Source organism: Microcaecilia unicolor, unplaced genomic scaffold (assembly GCF_901765095.1).
Source record: "Microcaecilia unicolor unplaced genomic scaffold, aMicUni1.1, whole genome shotgun sequence".
NCBI lineage: Eukaryota > Metazoa > Chordata > Amphibia > Gymnophiona > Siphonopidae > Microcaecilia > Microcaecilia unicolor.
Genome location: NW_021963033.1, coordinates 115,043 through 128,123, shown reverse-complemented (window position 1 = coordinate 128,123; position 13,081 = coordinate 115,043). Strand labels below are relative to the sequence as shown.

Here is a 13,081-nt window from a genome sequence, read left to right as displayed (position 1 = left end):
ATCTCTTAGTTGTCATCAAAAGAAGTTTTTGTTCTCCATTATTAGAGGAGTCTGAGGCCTCGGAGTTGACTGGAAAACAGTCAATAGAAGCCCTTGGCAAGATCTATCACTGTGACTTTGGATATGATTTGGGATGGGCTGGCTTCCATGGTGATCTTTTTCTTTCTTTGTTGTATTGTTTTCTGATATTTGTGTGTGTGCTTAAGCTCTGGAGAAAATGATGTCAAAAACAGAAGAAAATTTTGGAAAAACTGGAGCAACGGGTACAAGTTTCTTATAGGATAAAACTAGAACCTATTTAAGATGAAAAATTAGAAAACTTTTCTAGGCTGTTGAAGTTATGTGTGCTCAATTTTCCTGTCTTGCTTGTATTTTCAGCTCTAGGTATTTTTAAAAACAATATCTTACTGAAGTGCTCAAAATTCCTAAGGAAGTGTTCTCTCCAATAAGTGCGGATTTTATTTGCCACCTTCTGAGGGTAAGGAAAGCCAAGGAACAGAAGTCTAGCAGAAAAATGACCTATCTGCAGATAATTTAGGCTTTATGGAATTGCTCGAGGCTTCTATGGAAGAAGTAATCTAATGTGTCACTCTGTTGGTATCATTTGTGCTTTCACAGGACAGAGAGTCTGCCCTGGATTTCTTGTATTTTTATGTATTTATGGTTTGGGGGGGGGGGGGGGGGGTTATTAAGAGGCACTGGGTTTCATTTCTCAGTCAGACTTGGCTGTTCTCAGATGTCTCCTGAGCCACCCGGAAAAGTAGCAAAAAACTTCTTGATGTTCACCAAGAGACAATTTCTCTGAGTGCTAATTGTGAATATTTTATTACTTATGAAACTGTACAATATGTATTTTTAAAAGCAGTCTCATATATATGTACTTTGGACTAATTTAAAAGCTAAGTTTTGAAACACATGTATCTTCTTCCTCTTTAACATCAGCAAAATTCGCCCTTTCCTCTCTGAACACACCATCCGAACTCTCGTCCACGCTCTCATTACCTCTCACCTTCACTACTGCAACTTACTCCTCACCGGCCTCCCATTTAGCCATCTATCCCCCCTTCAATCTGTTCAGAACTCTGCTGCATGTCTTATATTCCGCCAGAACTGATATACTCATATCACCCCTCTCCTCAGGTCACTTCACTGGCTTCCAATCAGATACCGCATTCAATTCAAGCTTCTCCTTCTTACCTACAAATGCACTCAGGCTGCTGCCCCTCACTACTTTTCTACCCTCATCTCCCCTTACGTTCCCGCCCGTAACCTCCGTTCACAGGACAAATCCCTCCTCTCAGTACCCTTCTCCACCACCGCCAACTCCAGGCTCCGCTCATTCTGCCTCGCCTCACTCTATGCTTGGAACAACCTTCCTGAGCCCATACTCCAAGCCCCCTCCCTGCCCATCTTCAAGTCTTTGCTTAAAACCCACCTCTTCAATGCTGCGTTCGGCACCTAACTCCTACCGTTCAGCAAATCCAGACGGCCCCAATTTGACTGCCCCTACCGGACTGATCGTTCACTTGTCTTTTAGATTGTAAGCTCTTTGAGCAGGGACTGTCCCTCTATGTTAAATTGTACAGCGCTGCGTAACCCTAGTAGCGCTTTAGAAATGTTAAGTAGTAGTAGAAGTGTTACTAAAATTCACCAAGGAAAATATTCAGCTATTGGCAGTGAGCGTTTTGCTCATCGCTGACACGAGTTATTTCCAGATATTTAAAGCCAGGTCCTATGCAGGCTTCAACTTTGAATATCCAGTTATTTTTAAGCCGGCTAACACATATCCACTTAAGTTGATATTCATTATATAAGCAGCCATGGGTTACCGCATAAAGATAGGACAGACATTTATTTGGTCCCATTTATGTGCTAACCCTCGCTGCTTAAGTGCTGAATATCAGCACTTAAGTGGCCAAGTGCTAACTCTACTCTCAAGAGAGACGGTTTTGTGTTTGGCTCTAACCTCCATATTCAGCGGCACTTAGCCAGTTAAGTGCGGCTGAATATTAGTGGCTAGCCCTGATCAAGTGATTTAACCACTCAGCGGCTGGCTAAATCGTTTTGAATATTGGGCAAACTGAACTTAAGAAAAGAAAATTTATAAAGAAGTACGCTGTGCAATAACATAGCTTACCTCAATCCAAGTACTGCTTAGCATGCTGTGAAAATACTCTGCAAAGAAAAAATGAAAAGTTCAGTTTTATGGGCAATGAATACACGAAGTTACTGGATAGCTCAGTCATTATGTACGTACCAAGTCTTGCACAGAGCACACACTTGTGGCAGCGGAATTCCTTTCCATCTTTTGATTTAAGTGTTACATCACAGAGAGAGGAGCTATGGGCAATTAAAGATGAATTAGCATTTGTTGTTAAATCACAGAAAAAAAAATACACCATGGTAATCTGGGCAAGAAGACTACAGTGTACTAAAAAGACACCTTGCTAATAGGCCAACAAAATTATGGTTATATTACAGGGAATACTGGATGATAAATCAGTCTGAGTTGTACAACTACATAAAGTTGAGTTTCCTTTCTTTACTCCTTGAACAAACAATTAATATAGAGCCTAACCAAAGAATTTTTCACTTTGATACCTAAAAAAGTAGTCCATCCGGGCAATACTCAGAGCTATTTAACCAGCCAAGAACAGCTCCTGGACAGTTAAATAGCATTTAGATAGCTAAATGTTAAATTCAGCGGGAGATAGCCCATTATCTACACTGAATATTTATAGTTAGTACATACCCCAATTCTATAAACAGTGACTAAAGTTGTACATAAAAATCAGCACACGTAGCCAATTTGCGTGTGCAACTTAATTGCTTAACAAGCCAATCAGAACCAATAATTAGCCACTAAGAAGCAATCAACACTAATTGGCACTAATCAGAATTTACGCGTGAAACTTTCTAAACATATCCTGTAAAGTGGTGTGCGTAAAATCTAATGTGCGGATCACAAAGGAGATGGGGGCATGGCCATGGGGGGCATAGGTGGGTCATGAGCGCTCCTAAAAATTACACACACTGTTATGGAGTACGCCCAATCTGTGCCTAGGTAAGGCGCGGGCATTTACACCAGGATTTTGTTGGTGTAAATGGTTGTGCCTAAATTTTAGTACTGGGGACAGGATGCTATGCATACTCTGTAAACCGTGCCTAACTTTATGTAACCCCCTGTTAGGTTGGGGATTACTAGGAGAGTAAATCCCTATGGAGAGTCACTGGGGGTAGTGACTGAGAGGGTCCCTGGGTGAGAGGAAGCCCAGTCCAAGGATAGTAGTTTGGAAATAAAATGCACAGAAATAGTGCCCTAAGACTGAAGAGTGATGGGGTGGGAGTGGAGACTGGAAAGAGATAAATAGGAATGTTTGCCCTTTTGGGGGGGGGGGGGGGGGGGGTCTTTGGTTACCTGATGGTCCCCTGCCACTGACCTGGAGGAGTAAAGAGGAATCCCAACTAGGAGAAGTAAAACCATTAGCTGAAAAGGGGTGTTGTGGCTCAGCAAAGCAACAACTGTGACAGAGAAGTTACGGGTGGGCAGAGGAGAGACCCAGCCCGGGAGCGTGGTATCGGAGACAGGGGGTGCCCATCCCAAGACTAGGATGGGCTAGTGCAAAGGTCACCCTGGATAGAGGTCAGGCCATGGAGCGTCTTGACCTGTAAAAGTAAGAGGAACACAGCCTTTGGGACACTATTCTCTGGAATAGGCATGAACAGGAATCTGTAAAACGTGTATAAAGCCCGACTGGAAAGAATCTGTAAATATATTCAAGGGAGGAGGATACAGAAGTTCCCCTTCAGAACATCAGAAGGATTGTGGTTTTAAAGTTTGCACCAAATGCTGAGGGACTGAAATAGATTTATGTTCCTGCTGTTGCAGAGTAATAATCTTTGAGTTGCATGAGCAGCTGACTCCAGAGTGGTTTTTGGACTTGAGAGGCTATAAAAGTCTCCCAAACCTGCCCAATCTAACAGCTAGCCTTGCTTTCCACAGTTTGCTTTGGACTTGATCTTGGGTTTCCTGGGGGAGAAGAGGGTAATCCCACCTGCTAACACTTCTTTTCTCAGGTGGAGGCACTGAGCACCAAACCAGTAAGGGACTGACGGAGACTGCCCTCACGAGGCTCCAACTGGGTCAGACCCTAAATCCAGGAGCGCCCAAGTAAAGGGGCATTATATTTAGAAGACGTTTCTAAAATAGCACTAAGCGTGTTTTTTGGGGGGCGCCGATTTCTTAGGTCCATAGTGACTAACCAGCTATCCATGAATAGTCAAGCGCTGGCCAGCTAAGTTTAGCAGCCAAATCGGACTAACTAAATAGCAGTCCTATCTTTGGCCGCTATAAACTTAACTGGCCAGCACTGAACATTCACTTAGCCGGTTAAGTTTCGGCCAGCCAAAAAAACAAACAGATATTCAATGCCGGTCACAAAAACGGCTTGGCACTGAATATTGGGGTCAGCTCCAATCACAGCACTTATGCGGGCTGCCTCCTGTGGTTGGACTATCAGGCCCCATGTTAAAAGTAAACTACGATCAGTGTACCGGCAACCCCCTAGAAAAGTATACATTTCCCTCTGTGGATCTTTATCTGCCACACTAACATTTAATAATTATTATCATAAGTCCCACACAAAGCATATGGCGATAGATTTAGAAGTTGTGAAAAGACACACTGGAGTGTTGTTACTGGTCAGAACAGATCTGGTTCCTGTTCCTGTGGGAGTTGTTCATTTGAGAATTGAAGAGTGGGCCACAGATAAAACAATGAGTATCAGGAAACTCTGTCAAATTCCAGCATTATGTCACAAGTTCTCAAAGCCTAGAGTATGTTTGCTGATAATATTCAGTTCACTGAATCTGCCTAATAATGTCTCTCAGGTTCTTTAATTTCTAGAAGGGACTCCAATGGACAGACTTAAAAATCTCAATATGTATACTTTGGAAGAAAAGCAGGAGAGGGTAGATATGATAGAGACATTTAAATACCTATATGGCATAAATGCACAGGAGGCAATTCTCTTTCACCTGGAACGAGGGGGCATAGGATGAAGGTGAAAGGGGACAGACTCAGAAGTAACCTGAGAAAATACTTCTTCACAGAAAGGGTAGTGAATTCGTGGAATGGACTCCCGGTGGAAGTGGTGGAGATGAAAATATTATTTGAATTCAAGACAGGTTGGGACAAGTACATAGGATCTCTTAGGGAGTGATAGGGAGAATAGATGGCATAGATGCCGCAGACTGGATAGGCCATATGGTCTTTATCTGCCTACATTTTTCTACGTTATGTTTTTAAATAGTAAAAGTATGAGATAAAAACCCTAGATCCTGTCCAACACAAAAGTTGCTTAAATACCTTCTACACCTGTCAGACAGGTTTGAAAAACAACTGCTAGCACTCACCTCAGTATAACTGGCATTTATCACCACCACAAAAAGGGAAGACCCAACTATTTACAGAATGTAGATTGGTTTTTGTACAACTAACTTCTGTTGCAATCTCCTATCAAGCTTCCCATTGTGTCTTGAGATGGCAATTTGGTACTATCCCAGGTGAAGACAACTACCTTTGAGATGCTAGACTCCTGTCAGCTGAAGTACCTGATCTGGAAAGCTTTTGTTTGTTGGTCACTAGAGTACACTATCAGGCTCATTTTCGAAAGGGATGGATGTCCAAAAAGTGACATAAATCGGCACTTAGACGTCCATCTCTCAGAGACGTCCAAATCGGTATAATCGAAACTGCATTTTGGATGTCTCTATCGGAAGTCCATCGCAAGGACGTCCAAATCTCAAGGGGGCGTATTGGAGGCAGGACTTGGGCGTTCCTAAGACTTGGACCTCTTGTAGCCATAATGGAAAAAAGCAAAGATGTCCATGACTGAAACTTGGACGTTTTCACCCAGACCTGTTTTTATTACGAATAAGGCATAAAAAGGTGCCCAAAATGACCAGATGACCACTGGAGGGAATCGGGAATGACCTCCCGTTACTCCCCCAGTGGTCACCAACCCCCTCCCACCATCAAAAAATATCATTAAAAATATTACTTGCCAACCTCAGATATCATACTCAGGTTCATGACAGGACATGCAGGTCCCCGGAGTAGTTCAACAGTAGGTGCAGTGCACTTCAGACAGGCAGACCCAGGTCCATACCCCCCCTACCTGTTACATTTGTGGAGGAAACAGCGAGCCCTCCAAAACCCACCAGAAACCCTCTGTACCCACATATAGGTGCCCCCCTTCACCCATAAGGGCTGTGGTAATGGTGTACAGTTGGGTGTAGTGGGTTTTGGGGGGGTCAGCACACAAGGTAAGGGAGCAATGGTGAGATGTGTACCTGGGAGCATTTTATGAAGTCCACTTCAGTGCCCCCTATGGTGCCCGACTGGTGTCCTGGCATGTCAGGGGGACCAGTGTACTACAAATGCTGGCTCCTCCCACGTCCTAATGGTTTGCATTTGGACGTTTTAGACTTGGACGTCTTTGGTTTCGAAAATTGCCGATAATCAAAGACGTCCAAATCCAGGGACGCTCAAATCCAAGGAAGTCCATGGTATTTTCGAAACCAAAAATAGACGTTCATCTTTTTTCGAAAATGATCTTCTCCCCGCCTCTGAATTTGGACGTTTTACAAAGACGTCCAAATTCCAACTTAGATGTTTCTTTCGAAAATGCCCCTGTAAGTCAGTGAGCTCCAGTCTTTTTAATGACTGATCTGCTCTATCACATCCTGCTTGTACTCACAGAGACTTTCAATATATGTAATTGCACTACTCGATCTCACAAGATCCCCCTACTCATCAGGACATTCTTCCTCGAATATCTTTGCAGGAGACCCAGTGTACGGTATCCAACAGCAACCATGTTATTAGACCTTGTATGAATAAGAACATTTCTGTATGTTTTTACATATGCAGTTTTGATTTGAAACAAAGGATGATATAGGGCAGTGATTTTCAAATTTTTTCAGCTCGTGCACACTTACAAGGTGCAAAATTTGTCAAGGCACAGCATTGTTTTCTTAAGGATATATAGAGAGGCATTTTCAATATGACGCCTAAGTTGGACTTTGGATGTTTGCACTAAACGTCCACAATCCCTATAGAAAATATGGCCATTTTTTTGAAACTGCAAAAGGTCTTATCTTTCTTTTTAATACCATTTGTAACAAGGTTTTATGCTCTGCGTGTTTATTTTTTTCAGGCCACTTTTGAAAAAAACCCAAAAACATACAAGTGAAAAAAGTAGAAAACCAATCGAGATGTTGAGGAGCCAGCATTTTTAACAGACTAGTCCCCTACACATCCCAAAACAGCAATGGGCACCCTAGGGGGCACTACTGTGGACTTCATATAAATGCTCTCAGGTACACATCTCATCGTTTCTCCCTTATCTAGTTAGCTGAGCCCTCCAAAACCCACTACCTCCAACTGTACACCACTAAAACAGCCCTATGGGTGGAGGGGGCATCTATACGTGGGTACACCCGTCTACAGTGTACTGCACCCACCACTACACTACTCCAGGGACCTGCATGCTACTCTAATTGACCTGGCTTATAACATCTAAGGTTGTCATAGAGGCTGGTGAGTACTATTTTTATTCAAAACTTTTGGGTGTGGGAGGAGGTCAGTGACCACTATGGGAGTAAAGTGTGGGGGGGGGGGCTCATCCCTGATTCCCTCCACTGGTCATCTGGTCATTTAGGACACCTTTTTTGCCTTATTCATTATAAAAACAGGACTAGACCAAAACATTAACGTTTTCACCCTAGACTTTTTTGTTTTGTTCTATTATGGATGTAAAAAGTGCAAGTGTTAGACACGCCCTCTTGTGATTTTGACACATTGCATATGAAATGAAACCTATTCTGCAGATAAATGTCTGCAGAATAGGTTTCAAAAGTACTAATTAGGAAGTTATGAGAAGATATCCATCCAAATTGTGCTTTATGACATTTTTTTTTACGTTTTTCTCTTTCAAAAATAAGCCTCATATATTTTATCATTTAACAAATGAGTATTAAGGTGGTGTTTAAAGTTCAATAATTAAAATTTTTAACATTGTGTTATCTTTATAGCCACTAATAACATGCATTGAAAAACAACAATTTCAAAGTGAATACCCCCATCACCCTCTTCTTTAAAAAAGAACTCAGTGGGAAATCTGTCCTTGATGTTTTTTCCAGCCCTCCTCCCTGCACCCACACTCCATCTACCTTTTTTCCAGGCCCACCCCTGCACACACACAACACACACACACCATCCATCATTTTTTTCCATCTCCCCTCCCTGCACACACACACCATTCATCTTTTTCTAGCATCCCTCCTCCGGCACACACCATCCATCCTTTTTCCAGCCCCCTTCCCTGTATACACACACACTCCAACTTTTTTTCACCCCCCACCCCCCGCATCCACATACTATCCATATTTTCCCAGCCCCACTTCCTAAACCCACGCTCCAGCCTTCCTATCAGTCCTCATCTGAGACTCATAACATCAAACACGGTTAACTGCCAATGTGCAAGTCCTCTGAGTCCTCCCTTCAGTAATTCAGCACCACACTTGCTCTCTGTCCAGGCTGATGTAGCAAGGCTCATACTGACATACACGGGCCAGCTGCACGTGGATGTTACGACAAGCATGCATCAGTAGATCAGGTGACCTATGTGTCAATGTGAGCCTTGCTGAATCAGCCCAGGCAGACAGCAACTGCAGCTGCACTGAACTATCGGAGGGAAAGGGAGGAGGTGGTACTTAGATGTCTTGGAGGGCCATGGGTATGTAGATGGTCACAGAGAGGCTAATACACTCCCACAGGATGTGGAGTAGGAAGTGCTGCTAAACCTGGGCCAAATCGTCACTGAGGAGAGCTGGCTGCAGCTTCTTGAGAGTGCACATAGCTGCAGAGCAAGGGAAGGGCAGGCCAAAGGAGATCCCCAAGGGATCTCCTCTCAACCGCAGCACACCTGAGGAGCTGGGGTGCCACACTGGTTGAAAAACAAACACTGATATAGGGTCTCTTGAACAGTACAAACTTACTTTATAGCAGGGGCGTAGCCAGCCTTCCGTGGGAGAGGGGTCCAGAGCCCGGGGGGAGGGGGCACATTTTAGCCCTCCCCCCCGGCGCCGCCCCCCCACTGCCGACATTGCCGCCCCCCCCCTCCCGCCGCGAACCCGCCGCCGCCGCCGCCGCCTACCTTTACTTTTGCTGGCGGGGGATCCCACTCCCCGCCAGCCGACGTCTTCTTCTTAGTCGCTTCCCGCTCTTCAATTTGTTTGCTGATGTCCTGCACGTTGTACGTGCAGGACGTCAGACTCAGAGAAAACTGTTCTCTGAGTCTGACGTCCTGCACGTACAATTACGTGCAGGACGTCAGCAAACAAATTGAAGTGCAGGAAGGACTGAGAAGACGTCGGCTGGCGGGGAGTAGGATCCCCCGCCAGCAAAAGTAAAGGTAGGCGGCGGCGGGGGCGGGTTCGCCGGGAGGGGGTCCTGGGGTGAATCTGCGGGGGCCCCGGCCCCCTCAGGCCCCACGTAGCTACGCCACTGCTTTATAGTATGTTTATTGTAAAGCATTCTGAGTTAGGAAACTATATAAAATACTGAAATAGAAAGTTAACACCATCACAACATGTGCTGTGCTTTAAAAGACACATGCAGGCTCAGAGAAGGCAATTAACACTGTAAAAGGCAATAAAATTTAAGAAATCACTAAAAATGTCCCAGAATTAAAACAGCTTACCATTTTTTCTGGTTGAACTTTGGCTTATTTCCACTTTTTTTATGAACAACGTTAATTGTTCCATTTTCAAATTTAATCCCATCCAGTCTGCAAGGAATAAAGAATGTAATTAAGCCACCATCTCTACATGTGCAATACTGTTACGGTATTTAACAAGGAAATTGCATGAGAAAAACAACTTAAGGAGAACCTCAGTGTTATCACCATAAAAGACATTAAATTTGTTACTCTAAGCAATAGAAACACTACTGAATATTTTGGGCTATGGTACCATTCTGGCTAAGAACTTTACAGGTGCTCATTTAAATTAGGAAAGAACAAGTAAAACTACAAGTATGACGTGAAGATTGAAATAATATGCAAAATTTGAATTTCTGACTAAAGAATACTAAATTCAATCACAAACTATGCTGACTGCAAGATAAAGTGGAAAAGTGAACCTGCCAGGAGTCTGGTTATGAAGACTTTTTATTTATTAATTTCATTGTATTTTTAATACGTTTCTTAATTTTTAATCATAACTTTTAATTTGATATTGTATAACGTATTTACGTTTGTATTTTATCATTTATTATTTATTTTTATTTCCACTTTTATTTAGATCTATTTGACCCCTGAGGCAGGCCTTTTGTGCCGAAAGACGGCCGTGTCGGGTCCTTTTTATGCTTGTTAGAATTAAAGACTTATTTGAAATTCTCCTCGAGTCCTCCTCACTTTGTGGCTTGTTGTATGAAGTCTTTTTAACTGTTACTCTTATCTGTAACCCTTCTCTTCCACGAACTTCAGACTCCATTTCTTCCATCTTGCTGTACCGTACCCCTGAAACAGACTCCCTGAGTTAGCATGTCATGCTCTGTCTCTGGCCATATTCAAATCCAGGCTAAGCCCAACTTTTTGAGGCTACTTGTAACTCTTATTCACATGTTCATTACCCACATTGTTTTATTTATTTTATTTATTGCATTTGTATCCCACATTTTCCCACCTATTTGCAGGCTCAATGTGGCTTACATGATTATGCTAACATTGTCATATCAGGATATCAGATACAGTAGAATTGTGTATAGTTTAAGTAAGGGAGGGTAGAAGACGGAAGGGAGTGATTAGGGTAGTTATAGAGGGTGGGCTTTCATAACTGATTGGGTTGGTGAGGTATATTAGTGATGCTGCTGGTTATCGGATCTCATTGTAGGCTTTCTTAAAGAAGTATGTCCCTAATCCCTTATTTGTCCTGTTTGTTTGTCTGTCTTGAATAGATTGCAAGTGAACAGGGACTGTCTCGTATGTGTTTGTGTACAGTGCTGAAATATCAGTAGAATAAAGGACTCTAAAGGACAAGGTGATATAAAATAGCATCAAGTGGAGTCACAGTAAAAGCTCATACTTGTATATGGTTATACACAGGCTGCTTATTTTGGTGTTGCTTCCCAGAAGCAATAGGATCAGTCAACCTGATAAGTTATCATTTTTGGTAAATATTATATGATGCACAGTTCACATGCATCTCTGCAACTGCCTTTGTATCACCACATGTAATGCATCAATAAGGCCTATATTTGAGGACAACTGTGAATTATTATGCTTCATCAGACACTAAGGGGCTCATTTTCGAAGCAAATGGATGTCTCAAAATAGCCAAAAAAACATCCATCTGCCAAAAACTTCAAAATCACAATCGTTGAAAGGCAGAATTTGGACATCCTATGCTGCATTTGTCCAAAGAGCAAGAGGGCGTGCTGTGGTCGTGTTTAGGGTGGGACTAGGGAGAGCCCAAATTTAGGATGTCCAACAGCGATAATCAAACATGAAGAAACGTCCAAGTCAAAAAAAAAAAAAAAAAAAAGGCATCCTAAGTTAGTCCTGTTTCAATCACATCCAGGGTATAAAAGTTGCTCAGGCTGACTAGCTGGCCACTGAAAGCAAGACTCAACTTCTACTACTTATCATTTCTATAGCGCTACAAGGCATACACAGCGCTGTGCACCATACACAAAAGACAGTCCCTGCTCAAAGAGCTTACAATCTAGATAAGACAGGTAAACAGACAGAACAATTAAGGGTAAGGGAATAAAGAGGACAAAGGACAGGGCAAGTGAGTTAGGAGTCAAAAGCAGTGGTAAAGAGGTGGGTTTTGAGTTTGGACTTGAAAACGGCTAAAGACGGGGCTAGACGTACAGGCTGAGGAAGTCTATTCCAGGCGTGAGGTGCAACGAGATAAAAGGAACGGAGTCTTGAATTAGCAGTAGAAGAGAAAGGGACAGATAGGAGAGATTTATCTACAGAACGGAGTACTCGAGGGGGGACATAGGGGGAGACAAGAGTAGAGAGGTATTGGGGAGCGGCAGAGTGAATGCACTTATAGGTTAATAGAAGTTTGAATTGAATACGGAAACAGATAGGGAGCCAGTGAAGTTCCCTTAATCCTCCTTAACTCCTCCTTAATCCCCCAGTGATTACTGTCCCCCTCCTTCAACCCTGAAAGTGACACCGAAAGGGGAAACTATGCTCCCTAACATCAGGTATTATGGGCATTCTGAACACAAAAGCAAGCAGATCTGAAGAGTAGACTAGTGGTTGGTGTAGTGGACTGTAAACCAGGGGACCAGAGTTCAAATCCCACTTCCACTCTCGTTTTTATTTTTACCTTTAAATTGTGAGCTCTCCAGAAACAGATACATCCTACTGAAGACACCTGCGAGCTTGATGGCTGAGATGGTACACATTCAGGAATAGTAGGTATTTCCGTGTCTCTGGAGGGTTCATGGTTTACAATAACAGAGTTACAGTGGAATATGAACCTGGGTGCCCTGGATTATAGTCCACTGCATGGACCAATAGGCTGCTCCTCTGCTCTGCTGGAAAGTCTGTACAGCCATTTTTGTACAAATGCTGCCAGACAGCTTTGTCTCTGGCTTTTTTTGGCATTCATAATTTTGACATTTTCTTTTGGAAAATGGCTGTTCATTTTGGTTGTTCTTATGTATTTTGAACAGAAAACCCCAACATTCTTCCTGTTTAAATATGGCTATAAAGATGGACTTCTTATTGGACATTATGAGCAGGACGTCCCAATTCTGACTTGGATGTTCTTTTGAAAATGTCCTTCTAATGCTGAAAGGTTGCAAGAAATATATATATATTTTTTTAGATATCAGATCAAACAGCACTATACACTACAGGTCTAACTAGAAACACTTTTAAAATGCCATCAAAAGAATTAAAAAAAGGCATAAGGATCATGTCATTTCAAATGCTGTAGGTTGATTATCTTCAAAATGAAATCCATCTATAGCCCTCTGGGATCAAGCCTAGCT

General features: G+C 42.8%; 1 protein-coding gene across 1 annotated transcript in view; it reads right to left on the bottom strand.

The window, feature by feature from the left end:
* IBTK (inhibitor of Bruton tyrosine kinase) overlaps window positions 1-13,081 on the bottom strand; it is a 183,793-nt gene that overhangs the window by 102,199 nt on the left and 68,513 nt on the right. Inside the window, 3 exon segments of the mRNA XM_030188611.1 lie at window positions 2,138-2,175; window positions 2,258-2,340; window positions 9,768-9,854. Coding sequence (XP_030044471.1) covers window positions 2,138-2,175; window positions 2,258-2,340; window positions 9,768-9,854 — 208 coding nt within the window.